Here is a 26,230-nt window from a genome sequence, read left to right as displayed (position 1 = left end):
CTCACGAGTCAGGGATAGTTGCTACCTTGTGTTTTCTGTTAAACACCTGTTATATTTTGGGTTTCTTATTTTTCTGGAGGAGGAGCAGGAGAAGAAAGTTGCTGTCATCATGATTCCCATAACAAAGGCTACTAATATCATAAACCATCCATATACTGTATACTGACAAGGTTATATAGCCCCTTTTCATGTGGATGCTTGGCAACATTCTTGTATATTTAAATAAAACTTCTTTTTTTAGCAGTACATTCTTACTGTTGCATTAAAACTGATACTGATATCACTTGTATACTTTCAGGGAACAAGAGATCCAATTTGTGCAATAACAGCATCTGATAAGATACTACTTGTGGTAAGTTACATGATTAACTCCTAACTGCCTCTTGTGCTTGTAGGCAGGAGATTTTTCTGCAATATATTCATAAGTAGTCATAATTTCAAAGCATGTCTAAATTCAGACCTTACACAGATGAAATCTCTTTCTACACGTCCTCAAAGAACTTCCATTAACCTGGACTCTTTTTTAGGAGACCTGGTTCACCAAGTGCTTACAATTTAAGTACAGACTAGTTGCCTGAGTTAATACTTAGACATAGGGTTTAATGAAGTCCAGGTCAGGACTTACTTCCCAGAACTCAGATTACAGAATTCTTTTCTGGGCTGTATGTAAGTGCACACAGATTTACAAAGTTTGTCTATTTACATATTAATGGTATAACATATGGTGATAGATAATATCATGTTTGTAGTATGATATATATATATATAAAAAATGTATGGATTATACATACGTATTATGTATGAGGTATCGTATCATGCCAAAGACCAGGTGCATTTTTTTTTTCCAATCTGAAAAGTGATCTCACTAGATGAACTAGATGAATATGGGTCAGCTTTAAAACAAACTAGCAGAGCAGAACAAAGATGGAAAAAGAGCACTGTGTATTCATTTCATCCACCTTCCCAAGAAAGATCTTGAACGTTTGTTTTCCCATGTTTCTGCTCCAGTGACTTTTTTTTTTTTTTAACATCTTTTGGCTGGGTTTTACGAAATCAGTGGGTCATGGGGAGAAAATATGAAAGAAAAAAGTGTGATGGTTAGTAGGTGACTATAGAATTCTCTTTGTGCTTGAAAAATCAGAAAAATGAAGTTACGAGAATAATTAATCAGTGAGTTTGGTTAAAAGGAAAGGAATGAGAGGAAACGCCTTTGGGACCAGATCTGGGTAAATGTGCTGAAGCTGAATGCATATTACAGATTTTCTAACACTTCTGACCAAATCTGCTTTTCAGTTTATAGGGTATACAGTTGTGAAAAAGCCAAAGATGAAAGGTGTGATTTATGCTGAGGATCTTAGGGATGGCTTTGGGGAGGAAAAAAAAAAGCAACAGAGTTTGGATTACCTTAAAGTTTAATATGAACTCGTTTCCAGGATAAGGGTTAAACAGTAGGTAAAGCAAACTGGATCTGTTGTTTGGTCTACAGAAACACCATGAGAAAATAGTGGCAGTGATCATTTCAGTCCAGGGATGTCAAACTAATTTTAGACTGTGTCTTGATAGTGTCTTGAGCATAAGGCAGGAGTGTGCCATTCGGCAAAATAAACCACATTGGTACTTAGATCTGTTTGCTGTTGCTGAAGCCTTTGAATAACCAGTATATTTTACAGCATTTACTTTTAAAGCTAGCTCAGGTCTTGAAGTAATTGGTGAGAGTTTGTAGCACACAGACAACACTACATGAACACAGCTGTACTGCTTTCAGACCTGAGCTGATACTGTCATATGGAACTGTTTGAGCAGTTTTACCAGTGTGGGACAAGGATCTTTTTACTGATCTGTTTTTGTTATGTAGATTATGTCTGAAGGTTCATGGGGAGTTGTTTGGCTTCTGAAACTGTTCTGTGGGCTGTATGTGGACTATGGCTGCTCATTTTTACAAATCTGCTCAAATCAGGGATTTTAATTGTAGCATCTTAAAGTATCTTGTGTAAACAGTTGAATTTGGAACTTTTAGGGTGATGACATTCCTTCTTTCCACTCCTGCTCTGTCACTTACGCAAAAACTTCTTTGTCTAGAACAGCATAGACATAAAACCTTTCTAAAGCAAGCATTGCTTTTTCTCTAGGCAAGAGAATCTGGCACGATTCAGAGATACAGTCTTCCTAGCGTTAGTATAGTACAGAAGTATACCCTAAACTGTCGTGCATATCAGCTGTCTTTGAACTGCAACTCCAGGTAAGTTATGGATTTGCTTTTAATGCAAGTATCAGATTTTTAAACCACTACAATTTGTGACAATACTAATTCGATGAATTCTATGATTCTATAATAATTTTGTACTAATTTTAATATAAACTATTTATTCTAGTTGTTGTTAATGGTTGCTTAACTATTTATTTGTTACTAATTAATTAAATCTGGCCAGTCATCAGATTGCTCTGAGAGACTGTGTTAGTAAAGCCCTCTTTATGTTTTAAACTCTTCAGAGTCTGTATGGGAAGTTTAAGGAAACATATATATGAAAGTATCTTTGTTTTATTACGTGAACCAAACGTAAGCTTCCTGTGGCTGTGACATGAACCAAAAAATTATGTCATAACATCTCTAAGCCTTCTTTCTATTCCTGTGACCTTCTAATGCCTTTGTTCATCCCATGTTACTTTTCCATTGTTACAAGCTGTAGCTGGTGGCAATGCTTCTGGCAAGACTGGTTTCCCTAAGCTTCAGCTGTGCCAATACTGAAGTTGTTTTCTACTCAACAGCTCTTTTTTTTTTTCAAGAAAAAGCACAAGAGTCTTGGCAGAAAATGCAAAAATATACTGATTAAAGAGGATTTCTAAGGCATTATAAAATTATTTTGAAGTGATTAAAAATGTCAAATGAAATTCATAATGCATGTGTAGATCACTCACCTTTTTAGGTATATACCAAAAATAGATTGCTTCACTTTAGTGTGGTTTAGTCAGAGCCACATTAATTTGGTTTTGAATCCAAGCTGTTTCCTTCCTAAATGACTTTGTGCTAGTGAAAAAGGCTCAGATCCCTAAGCATTTTGAAGTTAATTTTCTAAATTGCTTTTGAAAATTTAATAGGGATTAAGGGTGTTTAAATACCTTTCAATATTTAGAAATGCTTTTAAAATGGCATCGTAGTAAATACAGGCTACTGTGATTCACTGAACACCAATGTAACTCAAAATTTTCGTATGTAAACCTTTAGAAATTATATTTTTCCCATGTTTTCAATTACTTCAAAGAGTAATTGGATTATACTTCATATTGTCTGGAAAAAACCTAAAGAATACCCTTTGCAGAAAAACAGGATATCCTGTTTTAGATATTAACAGCCTGCATCCACTGCACTGCCTCTTTAATTCAAGAATCTGCTTTATTTTCCTCTAGTAAATAATAAAAAACAATTCTGTTTGATTGGTAATTTTAGGCTCTGTCAAGAAAAGTTTGATGAGGGGCAGAACCTGCAATTTATTCAGCTTGATATTTGAAGTACTAAGGATCTTCAAAATGATGGATGAAAAATGGGCATAGTTCAGACCCTTTGCCAGGGCCAAGTCCTGTATGAGCAGATAAAAAACTTATTTCCATGTCTCTGGTCTCTTTTTGCTGTGCAGATAAATGAAAATCACATGCATCTCACCGCATCTATGGAATGATACTAGTATTAGATGAGAGGGGAAATTTGTCCTGAGTGTGCCAATTTAGGGAACGATTTCAGGTTTACAACCTTGAATAATATTACTTAGCTGTCTTATTTTTTCTTCCTTTTTTTTTTTTTTTTTTTTTTTGTAGTCGTGTTGCTGTCATAGACCTTTCAGGTGTTTTGACTTTCTTTGACTTGGATGCACGGGTAGTGGACAGTACAGGACAGCAAGTGATAGGTGAGCCGCTGAAACTGGAACGCAAAGATGTCTGGGATATGAAATGGGCCAAAGATAACCCAGATTTGTTTGCAATGATGGAGAAAACAAGAATGTATGTTTTCAGAAACTTGGATCCAGAGGTAAATATTAACATATGTAAATTAGTCATTTTACAAATTTGCTCATAAGTTAATGTTGAATAGTATTATTCTTGTGCTTTTTGTTCAGTTAGGTAGGTCTTTATATGAATAAATCTGCTTCTGGAAATCTCAAAATTTTGTCAACTCTAGTGTGGGAATGTGGTTTAGGAACAAATAAGTAAAATGAACTATCAGTCCTGGAAAGATAAAAGTGCTGTCGTATTTTTCTTAAATATGTGATATATTTTCAGGAGCATATTTTTTTGTATACTTTGGAAAACAGAGACACAGTTTCAGTAAAGGTATTTGTAAAACAGTTCAGCTGAATCTAAATATTGGCCAGTGTTCCTTTTATCTCTCATAATTTAGTTACAGAAAACATGAAATTTTTTAGTTATGACTGTGTATATGGAATTGGCAATGTTAATGATTTTTAATATTTGTTTCCTGTTGGAAATGCAATTAAAGTCTAGTTTGGAGAAGAAGAAAGTCTTTTTATGTATACCTAACAGATTTTGTTAGGATTTAATCAGGCAGAATACAAGTTAATTCCTTTGTAACTTATTTAACTTCAAGGAACCTATACAAACTTCTGGATATATTTGCAATTTTGAAGATTTAGAAATCAAATCTGTTCTTCTGGATGAAATATTAAAGGTAAGTATAACTAATTTTTTTTTGTAGGAAAAGTTGGTGTCAGTCTTAATGATTTGAATGTAGATATTTATTATGTTGAGTGAAAATAAAGGTGACGTGGAATAAAATTATGTTTCTTTATCCATTATGTTAGAATCCTGAACATCCTAACAAAGATTACATCCTCAATTTTGAGATTCGGTCATTACGAGACAGTCGAGCACTGATTGAAAAAGTTGGCATTGAGGAATCTTCCCAGTTCATAGAAGACAATCCACATCCCAGACTCTGGTAAGATCTCTTTATAAGCCAACTTTGTTTAAATCTGTGTTCTTTTGTATTCTTTTCCTGTTCAGATAGACCTAGTATTAAAGTACAAAACCTCAAATTAAAAGCAGGATACGCTTTAAACAGAATCATTCAGGAAAAAGAAAAAAAAAAAAAAGGTAACCATGCTCAACTGCAGTCTGAAGGGCTGCTGTTCTAACTGAGCATGTCTCTTCACTGGACTGAATCACATCCAAAGGAGTTTACAGTGTTGAGGGAAGGCCCAAAGAGCCTTGCAGTCCCCGGCTAGCCTGGCTTCCCACCTCTTTTTCAATTGGTGTGTTTGGGCAGTTTCAAGCTGTGTGGCAGTACGATTTCCCGAATGCAAGATGATGTGGGTTTTGTTCCTAAGCATTTGAGAATTCATGTTTCAGGAGATGCTGAGCAAGTGTTCAAGACTCCTCAGCAGCCATCTGAAAAAAAGAACTTGGGACCAGTTCTTCCCCAGGCTTCTAGTTCTTGAACCCAAAAAAGTGGGCTGCTCTTAAATTGGAACTCTTATAATTTTATAAATGTTGTACTACCTAGAATGTAAACTTGCTGTGTGCCATGGTAATTTGGTATAAAGTGCAGACTCAGGATACCTTTTTGCTCTATGCTATATGAGCCCCAAAACAAATCTCCATGCTTTTAGGGTGAATCTAAAGGAAATTAAAAAGCTGGCAGAAAGCTAACTTTTGGTGTAAATCAAAATTCAAATAGTCAGAAGTTGAGAAGGTGTTTATTTATTTAGGTATTTTATATTGAACCTTAATAATGAAGAGCTTAAAACCCAGTAAAGGGAATGCATTAGAATGATAATAAGAGCAGCTGATTAACCTTGTAGCATTTTGGACAGGCTATGGAGGACAGGAATGAGAAGGTCTGGGTATGTCAATCATGTTATGATGCAGCCTCTTAGAAGTAATCTGAGAAAAGGAGATGCTGGTTTGGTTAAACTAAACATAACATGCACTCAGCTATTAAACTAAACCTGAAAAGCCTGCACAGCAAACATGCAAGAGTAAACCTGTGAAAACAGGAGTTCTGGAAATCTATTTAATATCCTGTGTTGTAAGGGCTGGAAGAGTAAATGCCTCAGTAGACAATTTAATGAGAAGTCAGTAGCAGAAACTAAAACTCCATTGACAAGTTACTTGTTGAATGATGCCAATTCTCTTTAACTCTCTGGAGATTATTTCTTTATCTGTACCTTTCTTTAGTAATTTTGGCTGTTTTGAAGCTAATGGATTTCTTTGTGTTAGACGTTTGGCTTGCATCAAGGTGTGGTGAGAGTTCTCTGTTAATTCTGACAGTTCAAAGGGGAATTTAGAATTGCTGAAAGACTGGCCAACACAACTTGCTTTAAAAGTTTGTGCCAAAAAGCATTCCTTCCTATTGAGTTGTGCTTTTGTCTCCAGAACGTACATTCTGAAACCCGGGATGTGATAGCTACATGTTGAAAGTTTCTGTAATAGTACTGTAGTTTTATTAGTTTGAGTATGTAGAGTAAAATGTTAATTTTGCAAGTCTTCATTTTTACTATGTCCTGAACTATCTGAAGGGTTTTGGAGTGTTGAAGTTGTTCATGCTTTTTACTAATACCATCTATTAAATACAAAATGACTATTAGTTTTGAAAGTCTGCACCTTGGAAAAGTTTTATATTGTAAAATCACAAAATATGTATCAAATGTTCACCTTGCTCCAAAATTGCCATGAACTTAATTTTCATTATGCAAGGAAATATATGATGTGTCACATTGATACAGAAGAGATGGATTAAAAGTGTTGGATATAAAGCAAATATATTCTAGATCAGAACAGGACAGTGCCCTTACTGCTAGAATGCAACAAAGAGGATGATGTATGTTGCAGATCAATTGAATTTACCGTACTGTTTTTCTCTTGGTTTCATTGATGTCAGTGACGAGCACCTGAGTTGAAGTGATACTAACCTCAAACTGATTCAAAAAATACTGAGTTGATACTGCCTAAGTATGGCTTAGGGCACTGAATACAGTGATAATATTATTGGTTTTGTCAGAGCTCTACTGCGCTAACTTTGTTTCACAGTGTCAATCAGCCAGTCTACATTTACCTAGCCTTATTTTTGCATAAAATTCTAGAGTACATTCAAGCACCTGATCGACATAGGTTGGCCTGAAGGTTGAAATTCTGTTTGCAGAACTAGCCACTGGGGCAGTACCAGTACAAGGTTTCCCAGTCTGCTGTCCTAACTGGACAAGGAACATCCAGATGCATGAGAAGGATAATTTATTCTTCATGGCCAGTTTAGTTGGAGGCCTTCAGACTGAGGTTGCCATCAAGGCTTAAAGTTATGATATATGTATAGGTAGAAATACCTAAATGGGATTGCATTGAGGCCAGCCAGACATTTTATGTAGGACAATGGTAATACTCAAGCCCTGCCAGTTCCTTCCAAGCCAGTGTCCATTTTTACAGCTGAACAAAATAATATTATCAGTTATTTGAACATCTGTCACTGAGCCTGTACTGGATAGATCACAGAACATACTGTGGATAAACATACAACTGAATTAAGATTAGTTAGTAAAAAATACAATCACAGTAACTTGAATGTCTTCTTTAAATAATTACTAGTTAAATGGATCCTAATTTAATTTAATTTATAGCTACTTTTCCATCTGTTATGTTTGTTTTTCATACAGGCGTCTCCTGGCTGAAGCTGCTCTTCAGAAGCTGGATCTGCAGACTGCTGAACAAGCTTTTGTACGATGCAAAGATTATCAAGGTATTAAATTTGTGAAGCGTCTAGGCAACCTGCAGAGCAAGTCAATGAAGCAAGCAGAAGTGGCAGCCTATTTTAGCAGATTCGAAGAAGCTGAAAGAATGTATCTGGATATGGACAGAAGGTAATTGCATGTAGTTATCTCAGCAGCAAATAAAGAAAAAAGTCTGAAAAAAACCCTGCTTGCCTTAATAAAGAGTGGCTGTTTTAGCACTGAAGACTTTTTATCAGTTTCTGGAAGACAGAAGAACATCATATAGAGAGAATTTTGTTATATCCATAGATAACCAATTCTGTATGTAAATCGGTGCATTCCATACTGATTGCAACACCTCAGCTGCTCTAGGTAGTGCTGTGTTTCATAAATATTTTTCTTGCAAGTATTTTGTCAGTATTTCAACCGAGATTCCAAAAATACAAATAATCTTAACAAGCGTTTAATTTATGTACTGTTGCTTTTAGCTCGTAGCCAAGTATGTGTTCTTTCCAATTACATATACAAACAACAGTGTGTTTAATGAATGGTGATCTCTGGAGAAACAGAAAGGACTCTGGCTTAAATTCTGGACCAATTTTTGTTCAGGAATTAAAAAAAAGTAAAAATTAAAAAAAATTAAAAGTAAAATTAACAGTATTACTGGGAAATATAAATTAATACTAAGTAATTAGCTAGAGCACTGTCTACTGAAAAAGGACAAGAAATACTAAGCGGCAGTTGTACGATGTGGCCTGTAGGTGGTGGTCAAACATAGAGAAGCGTGTATCACTTATGCACATGTGAAACTTCTAAGCTTTGATTAAAGAAGCCATGAAAAAAAGTACGGAGTGATGGAGAAAAAAATATTTCCTCTTTCATGCTGTAAGAATGACGAACCTTCCTCTTCCTCAGTAAGGGGGGGTGGGGGAAGGCAGGAGCTGGGGAAGGATGCCTGTTAGTGCTTGGTAATGGAAAACTTTCTTGCACATAATTAACTAGCCAATGGGATTATGCCAGTTTGTAGAGGTGGACTGCCTTGTAAGTGCTTCAGTCACACTGCAACACTGATTTTTTTTTTTTTTTTTTTTTTTTGTAGATATGGCATATTCTTTTCCACATGCTGAAGAGAAATTTGACCACTGTAGGGTTGCCGAAGTCAGAGTTCCTATTTTATTTTTTACTGGTTTCTTGAACAGTAGAGCATGTTATTCTCCAGCTACAAGAATATGGGAATTCTGTATTGACCTGCCTCCTCACCACTAGAAAAATCTTCATAATGACATATCATAAATCAGGCTGAAATAGATTTATTTTTCAAATACAATTTTAGATTTTTTTACATAGATACTCTTACTTAGCTGACTGCACTGTCTTGCTGCTGCCTTCCTTAACTCAGTTGTAAGTTTAGGGCATTTTTTAAAGAAGTGTATAGATCTCTCCCATTTATTTTTTATGCATCTGCAAATTAGTTCTTTATGAAGTACTATAGAATTATTCTATATGGTGAAAAAAATCCATGCTAGACAAATGGTGGGTCATATATATGCGTGAATAATAAAAAGGAAAGACTTTTCAGAGTCCTTTCTCTGTCATCCAAAGTCATCTTGAATCTGAAAGAAGTCTCTAAAATCCATTCTGTTACATCTCAGATTTAGCTTTATTATTTATATTCCTTGCTCCTTGGCCTTTTCCGTCAATCTCCCTTCTACTTTTAGCCTCCTGTAGCTGCTGCCATCTATTGTAGCGGTCAGCAGTGAAAGATAAAGGGTATACCAAATTAAGAGGAAACCTGAAGTAACATCAGCCCCATTGTCTTGCTGGCTGTTCATTTAACTGCTCATACAGGCGTATGGCTAATAGGGAAGTGCATGCATATAGTATAACCTGTGAGCTCTCTGAGTATTTGCTTTTATGGAATACTGTTTAAATTGTAAACAACGATCACTGTGATACCTGCAATGTAGGTTATGAACATGAAAATACTTTTGGATGTTTTTCTCAAGATTTTGTTAGCTATTTTGTTGTCTGACTTTCCTGCTATGTTCTGTTTATACTAGAGATCTTGCCATTGGACTTCGGATAAAACTGGGAGATTGGTTTCGAGTACTGCAGCTATTGAAAACTGGCTCAGGTGATTCAGATGATGCCCTTCTTGAACAAGCACACAATGCTATTGGAGATTATTTTGCAGACCGTCAGAAATGGTATGTTCTGTAGGGGAACTAGTAAGAAGGAAATTACAAAGGAAATCATAAAAATGACGACAAGCCTTAATTTATGATGAGGGACAGACATCAGGAAAGTCAAGATGCAATATATGGGATAACTTTGGAATTGTGAGATTTAGCTCAGACCTTTATGGTTCTATCACTGCATGTACCTTTAAACAGATAGCTGTTGATCAACTCTTTAAAGAATGAATGTGATTAATCTCAGTTTTGCCAGAAGTCTGTCTTCTTCAAAGGAGAGGAGGGGAAAAGAAATACCTATACAGTTGTATTGGACTGTTTATAGAAAGTATTAAAGAAAAAATAATCAATTAAGAGCAGGAGAGAATTATTAAACATCAATGAATTTCAAAACTAACCACAAGCTTTCTAGAATGCTTAAACCTACAAATATTTGGAAAGGTCCGGAGTTCTCTCTGACCTGGATCTGTCTCCAGGCACCCAAGGAAGGTTTTAAGAACAGTGCACACATGTAACATTATTTCTCAAGAATGCATTTTGCAGTCAGGTACTGACTGAGCCAGAAGTGACATCTTCATAGTTAACAACTTGCAGAGAAAGTTTCTTTCATGACCCTTTCTTGTTTCCTTCTACGCCCATGTAAACTTTTAACATCCGGAATGCTCTGCCTTATAGAGTTCCATAGCTCTCCTATGAATTGCAATTACCCAGACTATATTAACACAAAGAACTTGGGTCCGAAAGCGGTTGAAAACTTGTGATCAGATTTTGAAAGTTGATTTTTAGATGCTTTAGGTAACTTTGGAGAATGGTCTTGGAGATCTTAGTGCTTGCATTTTTAAAATATGGAGGCATGACATTAAAGCCCTTTTGTGAAAGTTTAGTTGTAAGTTGTTGTCCATTATCAGCTATGATCTGTGCAGATGTGGGAATACCATTTTAAGATTCCTTGATTTCCTAACCTTATGCTAGTCAGAGAATCAATCTTGTTATCACTCCAATATAATGATCTCTGAAAATTTTAGTCCATTTCAGAAAAAGTGAAAGTCTAGCTACGAAAGCTTTTTCAAGCAAAGTTACCTATGTTTTTATATATCACAAGCTGCCATATTATTATTTTTTTTCTTATTAGGTTAAATGCTGTACAGTACTATGTGCAAGGACGAAACCAGGAACGTTTAGCTGAATGTTACTACATGCTAGAGGACTACCAAGGACTGGAGAATCTAGCTAACTCGCTTCCAGAGAATAATAAATTGCTCCCTGTAAGCAAAAAGTACCTTTATTTTTCATTGTCTTATGTTCAACTATTTATTTAAAATTTCCCGTCTTGGGAGGGTTAAGAAAGAAGGAGAAAAAGAATGCAATATAAGACATACTCACTTAAGCATAATGGTGTTACTTTGGTATTGATCACCAGTATTACTGTTGTTTTCATATTCCACCATTCTTCCTTTCCCCAATTGTCCAGGTTCCCAGAAAGACCTGATTATTCATCACAGTTTATGGCCACATGGCTAAGTCATAATTTACTGCTTTCCTCCCCAAATTGTGGCATTTCTCTCTAATAGCTATGCTTTACTGAGAAGTCACTCCTTACGGCTGGATACTTACTTTAGATTTGCTTTTGTCCTCTTGTCTGCACTGGGGTTTGTTTTCCCCAAATTCTTCCTGGTTGCTATTTCTGGTTTAATTTCTTACATGGTAGCTCTGGTGGGAATGCTAATGTACAAGGTAAATAGAAGATACTCTGCTGAAAGGAGGGAAAGTAGGTGGTATAGCCTGAAATGACCTACTAAGTAGTAGCTAATTTAAAACTATGATACGATTATTCCAAAATGCTTGAAAGATGCAAAACATGCTTACTTAAAGCCATTTCCAGTTGTTTGAACAAAGCAAGACATGGCACTTTCTTTTAAACCTCTTTATAATAGTGAAATTTCTTAAAATATTCTAAATAATAAGAGCACAGTCCTTCTGGTATGATTTGATTTGAAAAAAACCCCAACTTAAGTATCTTTTGGGTTTTTTTATGTTTAGAGGCAGTGTGTGAAAGTAGCACGCTGTTCTAAGATTTACAACTGTGTGTGGTGTTGTCACAGAATCCATGAAGCAAACAACCCTTTTCCCCCAACTTCATGGAATTAAATTAAACAAGAATTTAATAGTATTGCAGTTGCTACACAAAGTACTAAAAATCTGGAAGTGAATTTAACATGGTGCTGATGCTTTTTGCAGGATATAGCTTATATGTTTGTAAGAGTGGGGATGTGTGAACAAGCTGTGTCAGCCTTTCTGAAATGTAATCGACCAAAGGATGCGGTGGATACCTGTGTACATCTCAACCAGGTAAAACAGCAGTAGATAATCTGCTTTACTGATACCAATTTAATAGTGACATTTCTATCCTGGTGCCTGGTTAAATAGAAGCCCTTGTTAAGTGTCTGATGATTTGTTGTGATTTCTGGAAAACACATACTTCAGGGCTTAAGCCAGTATGTCTGTGTGTGGTAAGCATGCTCAGCATACAGATATTTGTGGCCTTTGTAGAGCCAGGCCGTGCTGCCTCCTGATGGAATGGGAGGAAGACTGGATAGCTTCTGGCTGTTCATTTTCCACATCCCCCTCTTTCCTTGTACTGATGCAAATACATTTGTGGCTGCATTAGGATGTAGCTGGAAAAGAACCAATCTGAAAAACAATCGGTATGTTTACGGCTAGAGCTGTTCCCCAGTGTGACTCACCTGTGCAACTGTGTCAACACGAATAAGAGAGAAACTGAGTATGGCTATGAGGAACTTGATGTATGGGAATGGCAGGTCTGCCTGGTGCTGGATTTATGTGAACAGTTTCCTAGTTTATGGATCTGAAGGGCTATTAGGTGTCAGATTCAGCCAAGTTTCTCAGTCCTGACAGACTTCTGATTGGGGCAAACACAGTAGCCAAACTGTTGAAGATCAGGAAAACTCACAGACAAAATGAGGTGTATAGAAGGGTAAGTAAATTGTTACTGTTTTTGCCTTAAGCTTATGGGCTGAAGTCCTCTTTTAGACATGCTTTTGAGAGTCTGGGTTTTGGGAATACCAGAAGTATTGAAATCCACGTGTCCACTTACGAGCAGCTGTGAAGTGATTTTGCAAAGCTTTTACCAAAGCAGAAGCAACTGCTTTATATGTGGTTTTGGACAGAGGTTCAGCATTTGTCTCACAGGCCTGCTGTATCACATGACTGGCAATGATGTTAGCATTTGTATTCTCCTGCTTTTTACTTTTCATTTTTTAGTAGCCTGGTTCTAAATGGTGATGAAGTATTGCAAACAAATGTTGCAACCTATTCACAGATAACCAGCTTGTTCTGAGAATGTATTTGAAAAAATGAGGTTGATAATTGTCTGCTTTTGTTTCTAGTGGAATAAAGCTGTGGAGCTGGCTAAAAATCACAATATGAAAGAGATCGGATCCTTGTTAGCCAGATATGCAAGTCATTTATTGGAAAAGAATAAAATCCTTGATGCTATAGAACTCTATCGTAAAGCCAATTATTTCTTTGAAGCTGCTAAACTCATGTTCAAGGTATTGCAGGTTTTATTTTTGTGTTAAAACTGGGTTTTTGGACTAGCTCTTATTATTTCCATGCTACTTTTATTTTCCTGGGGTTATTTTAGTGTTAACAAAGTCCAGGCAATAAGCAGATGCCATTATACAGGATACTGCAAAGATTAATCCAACTCCTAAATTCAGGTATCTCTATCTTAAATAGCTACCCTGGATGTACTGTGTGGGCAGGGGAGAGGAGACTTTCAGGACACAAGCCCTCTGATTAATTTTGAGACTTTCACTTCAGAATGAGATGAACTGGACCACAGAAAATGTCCTGCTGCCCTCCATTGCCTAGTAAACAAGTAACGTAGACTGGCCTGGGTGCAATGTCCACATTATTTTATATGTTGTGTGGATTAGTTTTATCTCCTTTATTTTTAAAAATTGCAGCGTCATTAACTAGAAGTTAAATTTTTGTATTTCTTCAATTGATACCTTCAACAAACTGCTGTGATACGCTTTTAAGATAAAGAAGTTGCTCAGGTTTGGTTTGGCTACAGAGATTTCTGTACGTAGCACTTGAAGTCTGTAACTGGTATGTAATTTTTATAGTAAATTATATATATTGCTTTCAAAAGCCATTTTTTCCAGGAAAACCACCAGACCTTATTGAAAGCTATGTATTTCTGAAACTTCAGTGTTTCAAAATTGCTATTTTTTAGTTTATTTTTATATTAAGTCAATAGACTTTATACGTGGTTACACTGATTTATCCTTCCCAAGAATATGGCTTTATATACTTGTTAGCTAAATAAATATAGAATAATGTGCATACTTCACTTTGACGTTTTCATTTATAGTTTTGTTCGCAGTCTAAATTATTACATTCAAATGCAGAATCGCTTTTGGCATGATTTCCTAGGTCTGTACCAACATGCAATTGTCCAAGAAAATGAAGCAGCTCTTTTAATATTTTTTTTCGGTTTTTAAATCTACATTAAATTCCTTGGTTTTGTTTTTAAGATTGCAGATGAAGAATCAAAGAAAAGGACAAAGCCTTTACGAGTTAAAAAGCTTTACGTATTGTCAGCCTTACTTATAGAACAGTGTCATGAACAAATGCAAAATGCACAAAGGGGAAGAGTTAAAGAAAAAAGTTCAGAGGTAAGAGTGTCTTTTTTTTTTTTTTTTTTTTTCTTTCTGAATTCTGTTATGTGCTACCTAATCAGAATAAATAAAGCTATCTTCATGTGCGGCTATTATGTTTTTTTAATAACCCTTTTTCCTGCTAAGAACAAAGCTTTCATTAAAGCAAGTTTTCCATGAAAACATCATGTTTGAAGTATTGTTTTAAGAGATTTAAATAATATGTATTTACATATTTTTTTCTTCCTAAGTTTAATGTGGTGTTCTTAATATTTTCACTAAACAGTGAAAATCATACTAAAACTCCAGATATTCCCCCCCTCCCCCCATTTAGAAGTATCAATCCCAAAGAGAGATCTGTGATGAGATTATGTTGGCTCTAATTTAGCAGGGGAGATGGCTCAGATATGGGGAAAGCGAATGGAAGATATTTTTTTTTTCCTGGTCACACTTTTATGTTCTTATGTACAAATTAAATAGTTTAAACAAAGTTTTAAGAAACCTGGTGTTGAAATGCAATATTAATCCAAACTATGAACGAGTCTGCAGATGTGCACAGAATATATTTGTACACATGTATATGATATTTATCTTTGACAATCTGCACCATATGTTCTGCCTATGCATTGTATAAAATGTCTAACAATGTTCACTTTAGGTCCCTGTATTTATATTTTCCCTAGTTAACACACACAGTGGTGTAATCACCAAGTACAGAAAAGTTCTTTTCATATATCCCCATTTCCTGCTGAATCTGTTTCATATAAAAATTACTTGTGATACCACTTTGTTTTCAGACTGCTTCAGCTTTGGCTGGTTTGCTGGAAGAAGATGTTCTTTCTTCAACTAATCGCTTTGCAGACAATGCTTGGCGAGGAGCTGAGGCTTACCATTTTTTCATACTTGCACAAAGACAGCTCTATAAAGGTTCTGTAGATGCAGCACTTAAAACAGGTAGGGCTTAATTTTTAACCTTGTAAAGAAAGTGTTCTAATTTTACAGACCTGCACAGCACATAATTTCATTTATAGTTGGTACATTATTCTATTCTTGCTAGATCCATGGAATTCAAAACAACCATATAATGCATTAAATATGGCTGCAGTCAAGATACCTGGAAGGTCTTGGAGTACAATGCAAATCTAACTTATTAGTTAGGTTAAACTGGGCAATATCTGTAGATGTTCTGTTGACTGTTTCGTTTGTCTTTAAATCATAAGGCATGCATGCCTGAATTCACATAAGGGCTCCCTGGAGAGCTTCATAAAAAAACTTGTGGGAGTCAGAGAAGCAAATAATTCTTTGTCCAAGTAATGAAGGTCCATTTCAAATACTTCTAACATATTTTTTAAAAAAAAGTGTCTCAAAAAGACACTTGAATTTCCCAGTCATATCTCCTTATTTTTATTTATTTTTGAAAAGTGTTGAACCATGCATGATTTGTAGTCATGTCAATGAAAAGACTTTTGTTCATTGTGTCCAATTTGTAAGATTAATACTGTCTCCCAAATGCAAGGTTGTGCACATGGGTTGTGGCAATCCCAAGCACAAATACAGGCTGGGTGGAGAAAGGGTTGAGAGCAGCTCTGGGGAGAATTACTTGGGGGTGTTGGTGGATGAGAAGCTTAGCATGAGCCGGCAATGTGTGCTTGCAGCCCAGACAGCCAACCGTACCCTGGGCTGCATCAAAAGAAACAGGGCCAGCAGGTTGAGGGAGGTGAATCTTCCCCTTGACTCTGCTCTCATGACACCCTGCCTAGAGTACTGCATCCAGCTCTAGGGCCCCCAACATAAGAAGGATATGGACCTGTTGGAGTGAGTTCACAGTGGGGCCAGAAAGACAATCAGAGGGCTGGGCACTTCTCCTATGAAGACAGGCTGAGAGAGTTGGGGTTGTTCACTGCGGAGAAAAGAAGACTCCAGGGACACCTTATAGCAGCCTTCCAGTACCTAAAGGGGGCCTGCAAGAAAGCTGGAGAGGGACTTTTTAGAAGGGCATGTAGTGATAAGACAAGGGGCATAACGGTTTTAAGATGAAAGAGGGCAGATTTAGATTAGGTATTAGGAAGAAATTCCAAGGGTGGCAAGGGCAGTGGCACATGTTGCCCAGCGAAGCTGTGGGTGCCCCATCCCTGGCAGTGCTCAAGGCCAGGCTGGATGGGGCTTTGAGCAACCTGGTCTAGTGGAAGGTGACCCTGTTCATGGCAGGGGGATTGGAACTGTAGGTGATCTAGAAGGTCCCTTCCAACCCAAGCCATCCTATGATTCTGCTAGTAGTAAATATTTCATACACATGTCTGCACTTCTTGGAAGATATGCAATAACTTCCTTGGACTCTTTTTCTTCCCCCCCCCTTTATTTCTTAGCTCTTCATTTGCAGGATTATGAAGACATTATCCCTGCAGTTGAAATCTATTCCCTTTTGGCACTCTGTGCATGTGCAAACAGAGCATTTGATATTTGTTCAAAAGCCTTTGTTAAACTAGAATCCTTGGAAACTCTTAGGCCAGAGCAGCGGCAACAGTTTGAAGACCTTGCTCTAGAGATATTCACGAGACATAGTTCAAAGTATAACAAAAAATCTGATCTGGATGATGTGCTTGAGAGGTGGGTTTGTATTTATGTGATACTGTACTAATACTAGCAGTTTTTTCTGCTATTGTGTGTATTTTGCGTTTTAGCAAGTTCTGTGTGACCACGTTAATAAGGTGCTTTGTTGCTCAACCCAGATACTAGGCCAGAATGATGCAGGTATTAGCCAGCGTGCAGAAATACACCACAGTTTTATTTGGGAGAATAGACAGTGACTGTTTTTATTTGGGAGAATAGACACTGAATGTATTTGAGGAACTGCCGTAAAGATATAACTTCATCTTAATCTGAAATGCATGCAGACAGAGCACAGGAGTTTTAAGACTTCTGATAAGGTGTCCCATGCCGTTAAAATAATGATGTTGCCGTTTGCATCACCATCCTGATATGATGCAAATATCAACAAGTGAATGTTTAACTATCATTAACCACTAAGTCTCCACTGTTTTCTGAATTACACATACTAATCTTTCCACACCATACAGATTTGTGAAGTGAAAGAATCAGAATATGAAGGGCACGCTTTAAGTCCTTGTGTTGGCTGTGCCTATAATAGCGTCTGACATGTTTCCTGCTAACAGCATGGAATTTGTATGGAAATTTATTATGAAATTTTCTTTGTAATTAATTTTCTTTTTAATGAATAGGGTTTTAACCAGTATTGTTTGATTTTACTGTGCAGGTGTATAGAGTCTCACTAGCAGTTTTCATGTTGACTCTTCAGAGGAGTAAATGTAATCATAGTGCAGGCATCTAATTGGACCTTAATATGACCTTCACAGCTTCTTTTCACTTAATCTTTTGGTTCTGCTGGTCCTGATTTGTTAACCCTGTGGTTCTGGGGGTGTACATTTTATTGTGTGAAGATTTACATATGTGGCTGTGTTAAGTGAGGTGTTAAGTGATTTAATAACTACTAAGCAAAAAGTGGCACACATTTGAATAGTGAACCAGTCTTTTACAAAAGAGCACCACAAGTTGTGTAACTAGCTGTAGACACACAATTTGCTATTTATGCTGTTTTGCAAATTTCTACAAAACAAGTGTTTGTTGCTGTTTTAAGACTCTGTTTTTATTCTTTCAGCTTTATTTACTCTTCTGTGTCTTTCTTTTCTTTTCTCTGCCCCCGCCCCCCCCAGCAGTGGCGATGGGAAACTTCCTATATGTGTTGCAACGGGAGACCCTATCCTGGAGTATCGATTCTGGATGTGCAGTGTGTGTAAACACTGTATGAAAGCCAAAGAAGCAAGCAATTATAACTTCTGTCCTCTGTGCCACAGCACAATATAATATAGCACAGGATAAAGGACTGATTATCTTCGTTATCTGTTATGCCTCCTAAAAATACAATGTTACCAATGTACTTGTATTTTAAAATACATCACAAGTGTGGTGTATGCTAACAGGCAGTACCACTATTAGAGAAACATTTAAAAAAACAAAACAGAAAAGGCCACAAGTGAAAACCTTCACTGGTTCCCTTTATGCGAAGAAAGGACTGTGTTAATGAATTTGATCTTTTTGTTAATTTTTTTTACAAGGGCTTAAGGTAAAAGCATTGTCTTCTAACTGTAAATTGAGCCTAGTTTCAAAACCATGCAAATTGAATGTAGGTTAATCTTAATACAAAAAAGGTGGAGCTTGCTCAGAGTAAAAGGTAAGTCCATAGGAAATTACTGGGTTTTCTCAAAATGCCAAGTTTTCTGAAGGAAGTAATTTGTAAGTTGAAATAATGCCACGGTGTTTCTGGTAATATTGTTGTATATGGTTTTGTACTATTGAGTGGTAACACTAGTTTAGGCATACATTTGTGCAGTTTTCTTTTGCCAAGCAATAAAGGGCTTGCAAACATCTACCCATCCTTGCCGCCGTCTGCCTGTGGGTCCCTCAGCTCCGGTGAGGACTGCAACTAACAACATCTACGAGCCTTTGCGCTGGAATGTGGTATTAAGCTGTTGTGTGTGGGTGGGTTTGTTTTTTTTTTCCCCAAGTAGCTCGAAGAGAGCAGCTGCCATCTGTTCAGCAGATTTCAGGAGCTGAACTGTCTCCTTGCTACACACGGAGGTTTAAGGAATGTTTCGCTTAGAGCTGCGCTGTCCCGTGGCACTACTGGAGCCGAGTCTCTGCCCTGGCGCCGGGCCGGCTCCGGCAGGGGCGCGCCGGGCCCCGGCTACGCGCGGCCCAGGTACCAGTGAGCCCCGTTCTGTGAAGAAAAGGTTTAATATCACTAAAGGGGTTTTTCCCCCGGTATTTGAGCTGCTTTCTCCTTCCCAGCCGTGTCCGCTGGCGCGCCGTGCGCCCCGCGCGCTTCGCGCTCCCTGGCAGGCCCGCCGCGGCCCTCCGTCCCCCCGCGCTGCCCTTCCGGCCGCCGCCGTGACGTGACGCCGTGACGTGAGGCCGCGCCCGCCCCGCGTGACGCCGCCGCCGCGCCGCCATGGAGCGGGAGGCGGCGGAGCTGCTGGCGGCGGCGCAGGCGCAGCTGGCGGCGCGGCGGCTGGCGGCGGCGGAGGAGCTCTACAGCCGCCTCATTGCCCGCTGCGCGGGGCCCGCCGCCGGGTACGTGCCGGGGCGGGGGGCGCGAGGCTGGCGCCCGCCCCGCCCTAACGGCCGCTCTCCCTCTGTCCCCGCGCAGCGCCGGCCGCCACCTCGCCACGGCCCTCAACGACCGCGGCCAGATCAAGTACTTGCGGGTGGAGTTCGCCGCCGCCATCGAGGACTACACGGCCGCCATCGAGTGCCAGCCTGGCTTCGAAGTGCCCTACTACAACCGCGGCCTGGTGCTCTACCGGCTGGGTACGGGCCGCGCAGTCGGGCACGCCAGCGCCGTGCGGCCCGGGGCCCTTGGCCCGGCTGACCCGGGGCGGGGCAGAGCGACCCGGGCGGCCCCGGTGGCCGAGCGGCGGCCCTTCGCCCGGCGCGGCCTGTCCGCCGCCTGCCCCCCGCACCTCCCGCCTGGGCCGCCCGCCCCGCAGGGAGCCCTCCCGGAGGCGGGGAGCAGCCCGGAGCGCTGGTTTATCCCAGGGTTCACCGGGAGCCCGAGAGTAATTCCCTCGGTTTTGCAGATGGAGGCACCTGCCTGGCATGGGGGGTGGGGGGGGAGAGGGTAAGAGGTGACACCAGGAACAGGGGGTGCAGACAGGAAAATGTTTTTGTCAAGTAATCACAGGACGTTTCAGCTGTGAGTCTGCCCTGTGTATGCAGTTAGATATCCCAGCTTGCGGGTGTGCGGCTGTGTCATTTGAAATGCTGCTATTCTGGGAAAACCAAGAGGGAAAGGTGCAGTTTCAGTTTTGGAAAAATTTGCATTGGGGGTAAAACTAGCCAATTCCAAACAATGTCGTTAAACCAAATGAAGCTTCTCTGAAGCAGGTGCAGCCATAGTGAGCGCAGCCTTCTCAACTTGCAGTGGGCTGTCCGCCATTTCTGGGGAGTTTGCTGCCCAAGTTTTGAATATACCATAAGAAAATTGTGCTTTTTCTTGGAGCTTGGCTGCGCAAAGTTAAGATCCAGAAGGTGAGGGACTAGCGAGAACACTAGGAGAGTGGAGCCTGACCAAGGCATCAGCTGGGAAGCTGTATGCCTGTATTCCAGGTTTAAGGCAATCTGGCTAGTGATGTGGGCCTTTGGGCTTCTCTGGGAATAAGCTGGCTGATTTGTGCCTTAAGCCTGTTGTAGGTTCAGAACCACACTGCTACTTGCTCTGAAGACCTTTGACTCCCACTTAGGCCTCTGGAGAATCCAATTGTGGGTCTAGTAAGTTCAGCTGCTACTTTTTGTTAGTGAAAGTATTAGGAGGTATTCAGTTGTGGTTTGTGACTTTGAGCAGTTACAGAAAGATAATTCTTTTTCCTTTTTTTTTTTTTTGGGACAGGATGCTTTGATGAGGCCATGAAAGATTTCAGGAAAGTATTAGAATTAAACCCCCAGTTTGAAGATGCTGCATTGAGTCTAAAACAGGCTATTCTTGATAAAGAAGAAAAACAAAAGCGAGGTTATTGAAAATGTGGCTAGTGGTATGAAAATGTTTTTCTAGACGTTATTTTTCTCATTAATGGATGAAACACAAGATCACTTGCATCTGTTATGACCTACTGAAGAAACCTCATTCTTTGGTAAATAAGTTAAAAATGGGTAACGGTTGTGAAATAAACTATTTTTGGCTATTGTTAGTGTTGAGGAAAAGCATAATGCTGGAAGGCTGTGAGATGCTTGTACAGACTTTGTATAGAAGTACTTCATAAAGAGGTTGAAAGCTCAGTAACAGCAAATGAAATCTGTAGTTTTATTAAAACTGTGTTCCTGTACTCTTTCACAGATGGTTTTAAATAGTCGTTCATGGGGAGGAAAAATCAAACTATATAAAACATTTAAATACTTGAGATTGGAGCTTGTGAGAAGTACAGTGGTTTAATACTGATAGTGTTTGTCCACTTTTAAATGTCAGCGTGATTTATGCTAAAAGTGCAATTGTTACAACAGTTACGAGGTGTTGTCATTGAGATGCTATGATAACTGATTTTCTTCTTAGAGTGTTTTCTGTATTAAGAAACACTTAACAGAAACAATGAGATCTTTTTAGGTAACACCATCTGTACCTTGCATGAGGAATGTGGTATAAGTATTCAGTCACTTTTGTATGTTCGCTCATTCTTAGGGGTAGTTTTACGTTACCTGAACAGGTAGGAACAGAGCATACCTATTTTTAATAATCCTATTGTGAAAGTATTTGAGACATTAATAATTGAACAAATAAAAGTGAAGATGTAGTTCTTACAGACAGTCATGAGATAAAGATCTTGTCATAGAGAATGTAGTTTGGCTATTCACAGTAGGAATTGTGGCTTTCTCCTTGTCAATTGCTTGAAAAATATGTGACATCTCTCTGATTGAACTGTCTGAAATACCCAGGCAGTTTTGTTTCTCAAACGATGGCAAGGACTATTACTGAAATCTGTAAATCATCACAAGAAACATCCTTGCATGTTCGTAGCAATACAAGTTCTAATAAAAGAAATGCTCATGTGGGCAATCAAAAGAGTATGAGGATTTTTTTTTTCTATAAGTTATGCTAATGACAGTTCTGCTTCTTATGGTGTTTCTCCATGGATGATCCTGGAGCCTGCAGAAGTGCTGGGCTCACTGAAGATGGTGGCAGTCTTTGGGTGGCTCATGAGAAGACTTGATGCTCTGACCATCTTCCTCAGCAGCCTTACTGAGATTGTTTTCAGCTTTGGGATGAAACTGAAACAGACCCAATGAGCAAATTTCAAGTATGGGGCTGAGAAAATGCTGTATTTACCCCTCGTGCACTTGACAGCAGCCATTTTGAAGTTTTATAAATACAATGTGTGTTAGCAGGATGTAACCATTTAGGCTTTGGAAAGCAGGCTGTGATGTCATAACTGACCATTTTTTGCAAAAGTTTAATTTTTGACTTTTCTGGATATACTAGGCATGTGCTTTGCTTCCATTTTTATATCTTTGTGATCTCCAAAACATTGGCAATTTAAGGACTTGGCATGTTTCATGCCACCTCAGTCTCAAAAATTGAAAAATCATACCAACTGTTCATTGATGTTGAGAAGGTGAGCTAGAACTAAACCTGTTCCTGACTTGCCATACCAAGGAAATTAAAGAGGCAGTATGAACAGTTGAATTTGACCTATGAACTTTACTTTGAGAGAGATCACAGATGCAGTTATGCACAGAACACTCTAAGTGACAGAATACAGATAAAAATAAAGATTAACAGCAGAAAAGTATCTTGGAAAACAAAGATGCTAGTGGTAATATCCCTTATACTTCCCAGCTTGTTTTGTGAATGTGGCTTAATTACTATTAATGCATTAGTTATTGGCACAGAAATGTTTCACTGGACCGGGAGCGATTTTGTTGCAGATTCTCCACAAAATTTCCTTCTCTCTCCTGTAAAAGGATGAACCGTCATGATGCATTTCAGCATAATTTGGAGTTCTTTCAAGTCGTTTTTGCCAGTAAGGTTCTCATATTTTCCCCTTTCACATGCACACATGAGTCACTTAGTTCTCTGGCTTTACATCACAAGACTAACTGGGATTTTTAGTCTGAAATTATTAAGTAGTGTGTGGTGTTTTACTCAGGCTGCTTGAAAGGGTATAAACCACCATTATCGATATTAAAAAAAATAATTAAAATCTTGAAAAGAAGGATGTGCTTTTAGTAACTGCCCTTGTCCTGCAAGGTTTCCTGTTCATAATCCTTTAAGAATTAAAAGTCTAATGGAGAGTAGTAAAATTCTTTTTATGTAGTGTTTCCACGTGAAATTCAGACAACCTTTCAGCTTGTAAAAAGGGCAGGGCTTGTGTGCTTTGGATGCTTCACAATGCGGAGTACTGTGGCTTCATGCCTTTCCCGGGCTTTAGGGGTTGCCTCTGCTTGAAAATTAAAAACCTCTGTAGAGCGTCCGGGCCAATCCTGTCTGCCTACTCCATCACCCTTGCGAAGCAGTTGCTAGTCAAAGTAATGGCACTGGACCAGTAAGTCCAACAGGTGGTTGCTGCTAATGTGCGTTGACTTGTGTCTTTACGCTGGCCAGAAATGTTTCAGACGTGAATAATTCACAGCCGCTTTCCCGGGGTTTCCTACCTATAAACCTACTCTCCAAAAGCCCTTGACTCTTGACGCAGCCTTCACTGGCAGCCCCTCTGTTCAGTTTGTTTCCCGTAGCTGGGATTAATTTGGATAAAGTAACAGTTTTCTCACCTGGTGATTTACCTCTAAACTTACAAAAAATACTTGGTTTCCTCATACGTTATAGAATGTTTGGGTTTTTTTTCCTTCAGTATCTGGAACAACATCTTTTAGGTCTTACTTCCTCAGAAAACAAGGCAAAGGGTGACACCACCCGATGCTTTCCCCTAGTGCTCTTATTTGTCCTTCTACTGAAACACAGGAGGAGGAGTTGTCACACACCTTGCAGTGTTGGAAGGCCTTTTGCTTGCTTTTGCAGAAGGGTCGGAAAAGATGACAAAATCCCAGGTTAGCAGGGCACAGCGCAGTATGAGAAGTGTTTCATATACGTTTAATGTGAGATGCAGTGTGGGGAACAAGGAGGGCCATTCTGAAGGGAAAGCTGCAGCACATGGAGAGGAAAGGGCTAGGTCATCAAGTGGCCAGAATATGTTCCTCTTCCATGTGCTTTCCCTCCAAGTGGACAACAGAGGTAAGTCAGTATTAAAACCCCAAAAATCTTTTGCTGTTAAACAGAACTGCGCTGTGCACTGTCCCATTTAGTAGGTAACCTTGTTAAAAAGTAAATTAATAGTGAACTGTGCACTATTCAAATTTTGTGGGGAATGAATACCTTTAACAATCAAGCTCAGATATGCAGGTTGTGCTCTCCCCTGACTATCAGCAAGGGAAGCATTCAGAAACAGGCAAAAACTGTGTTTGAAACTGAGGATTGCTAGCAGAAGGATAATACCCTGTGTTCTTAGATGTTAGCAGATTATTGTTGGTCTACCTAATTCTTTTATTAGAGGCGAGATTGGATCAGTAGAACGGATTCAACCTCAGCCTGTGGCTTTCATGCATGATGGAAGGACTGGTTGCTTTTTATGAAAAAAATGTGCTTCGAGATCTGGTCAAGGTGGAGGCCCACATAGTGGCATGTTGTGATCATTTGAGTTGAACTCCCATCTGCTTCTGAAGATTAACTGATTCCAAGACTTGTAGGATCCCTTTAGTCCATGAGCAGGGGGGGATTGGATGGAGTCCACAGCATGGCTTCCTACAGCCCATGACCATCAGGTTTTTCATCACTCGTGTCTCTGTTGTACGGTAAGGTTGCGAAATGCACCTGAAGAATACCTTCATCTCCCAGCAAGGGACAGCTGGAACAACCCTGGCATAGACATCACAACAGCAGGTTTCAACCTAACTCCTATTATTATGGAAGAGGCTGATCTGAAGTTCAGTGCTTTCCAGACCTGTATGGGGACTCCTGTGTGCCTGTATCTGTCCATTTAACCTCTCTCTTGCACCTTCCCAGTTCATTTTCCCCACACTGGCTGTTGCGTGAAGGCTTGTTCACCTATGGCGGTATGACCGGAGTGGTGTGGAAAGCCTAATCCAAGGAAGAGTTTGATCCCATAGGCCTGAAAACTGCCATCTAGGACATGAGTTAGGTGCTGAAGTTCCACCTGCAGCACCTGAGAGGGGGGCAGTAAGCCCAGGGGAGCCTAGATGCAGAGCAATACATTATGAAATAGCATGCCTGAATTTTATCTTTGGAAAGACACCCTCAAAGCTGAACAGTGAATGCCTAACCCTAACAGGCTTGTGTGATTCAGTGTAAAAAAAACCTTATCTGCCGTGAACAGCAACCAAGGTAGGAGGAGGAAACCAAGGATGTGGAATTTCTCTGGCTTGTCGGTGAGAATGTGGGAACCTGAAATCCTGTTGAAATGGGAAAGCGGGTTTGTCTCACCTTCTCCCTTTCCCTCCCAACATATGTGGAAGAGGAAGGTTTCCCCATCTGCCAGGTAGTGGGTGGATGGGTATGGAGCACTGGTGGACCCTTTCCTGGCTTTCCAGGGCAAAAGGGAAGGATCTGGGATATCCCGCTGGCTGCAGATGAGTTTAGCTGAACCTACTCCGCAAGACTGCAGTGAGCAAACTTTAGTGATGCACCACCAGAGCTGATGCTCATCTGCGTGGAACTTGACAGTGTCCCGTGAGCAGTGGGAAAAGAAGAGCTAGCATTTAGTCATCGTTATTTAACCACCTTCTCATCTGACGTATTTCAAAAGGACTATTTTTTAGATTAAGAGTTAACCTGAACTGATGAGTCTGTTACTGTTAACGTTAAAAATGGGGAACGTAACTCTCCTGGAGAACGTGTGGATGTAGTGAGGTTGCTTGACTCTGCAGTGCTCGCTCCGGACAGTAGAGTGCGCTGCTGATACAGCAGAGGGGAAGGTGTCCCAGGCTGCGGCTGAAGGGGGTCTCGGGATCCCAGTACCCTCCGATTCCTTTTAACAAAACTTAGTCCTTCGGTAGATACAGCTTTAAG

General features: G+C 39.4%; 2 protein-coding genes across 7 annotated transcripts in view; both read left to right on the top strand.

Moving 5' to 3' along the window:
* The window catches only part of WDR35 (WD repeat domain 35), a 51,053-nt gene extending 31,552 nt beyond the window's left edge, over positions 1–19,501 (top strand). For 2 of the 6 annotated variants that reach the window (XM_056343905.1, XM_056343907.1), the window contains 14 exons: positions 299–352; positions 2,130–2,239; positions 3,811–4,021; positions 4,598–4,678; positions 4,812–4,948; positions 7,656–7,859; positions 9,770–9,916; positions 11,034–11,166; positions 12,140–12,250; positions 13,309–13,473; positions 14,464–14,604; positions 15,384–15,540; positions 16,953–17,193; positions 18,318–19,501. In XM_056343905.1, the coding sequence (XP_056199880.1) occupies positions 299–352; positions 2,130–2,239; positions 3,811–4,021; positions 4,598–4,678; positions 4,812–4,948; positions 7,656–7,859; positions 9,770–9,916; positions 11,034–11,166; positions 12,140–12,250; positions 13,309–13,473; positions 14,464–14,604; positions 15,384–15,540; positions 16,953–17,193; positions 18,318–18,468 (2,043 nt within the window). In that variant the 3' untranslated portion in view covers positions 18,469–19,501. The remainder of the gene's footprint in view (positions 1–298; positions 353–2,129; positions 2,240–3,810; positions 4,022–4,597; positions 4,679–4,811; positions 4,949–7,655; positions 7,860–9,769; positions 9,917–11,033; positions 11,167–12,139; positions 12,251–13,308; positions 13,474–14,463; positions 14,605–15,383; positions 15,541–16,952; positions 17,194–18,317) is intronic. The other 4 variants (XM_056343906.1, XM_056343908.1, XM_056343911.1 and 1 more) reach the window with 3 other exon arrangements.
* Positions 19,502–19,576: 75 nt separating this feature from the next.
* TTC32 (tetratricopeptide repeat domain 32) lies at positions 19,577–22,216 on the top strand. The gene is made up of 3 exons (XM_056343912.1): positions 19,577–19,734; positions 19,811–19,971; positions 21,050–22,216. Exons 1-3 carry the CDS (start codon positions 19,613–19,615, stop codon positions 21,175–21,177), a joined length of 411 nt encoding a protein of 136 aa, XP_056199887.1. The 5' UTR covers positions 19,577–19,612; the 3' UTR covers positions 21,178–22,216.
* The last annotated feature ends 4,014 nt before the right edge of the window (positions 22,217–26,230 follow it).

The sequence above is a fragment of the Falco biarmicus genome, chromosome 6, assembly GCF_023638135.1.
Source record: "Falco biarmicus isolate bFalBia1 chromosome 6, bFalBia1.pri, whole genome shotgun sequence".
NCBI classification, from domain to species: domain Eukaryota; kingdom Metazoa; phylum Chordata; class Aves; order Falconiformes; family Falconidae; genus Falco; species Falco biarmicus.
This window is presented reverse-complemented; position numbering and strand designations above follow the sequence as displayed.

Bases quoted from the DNA above. Each gene is read 5' to 3' on its own strand.
- TTC32 (XM_056343912.1), top strand. From the start codon at position 19,613: ATGGAGCGGGAGGCGGCGGAGCTGCTGGCGGCGGCGCAGGCGCAGCTG. The intron at 19,735-19,810 runs GTACGTGCCGGG...GTCCCCGCGCAG, and splicing joins TGCGCGGGGCCCGCCGCCGG to CGCCGGCCGCCACCTCGCCA. The intron at 19,972-21,049 runs GTACGGGCCGCG...TTTTTGGGACAG, and splicing joins CCTGGTGCTCTACCGGCTGG to GATGCTTTGATGAGGCCATG.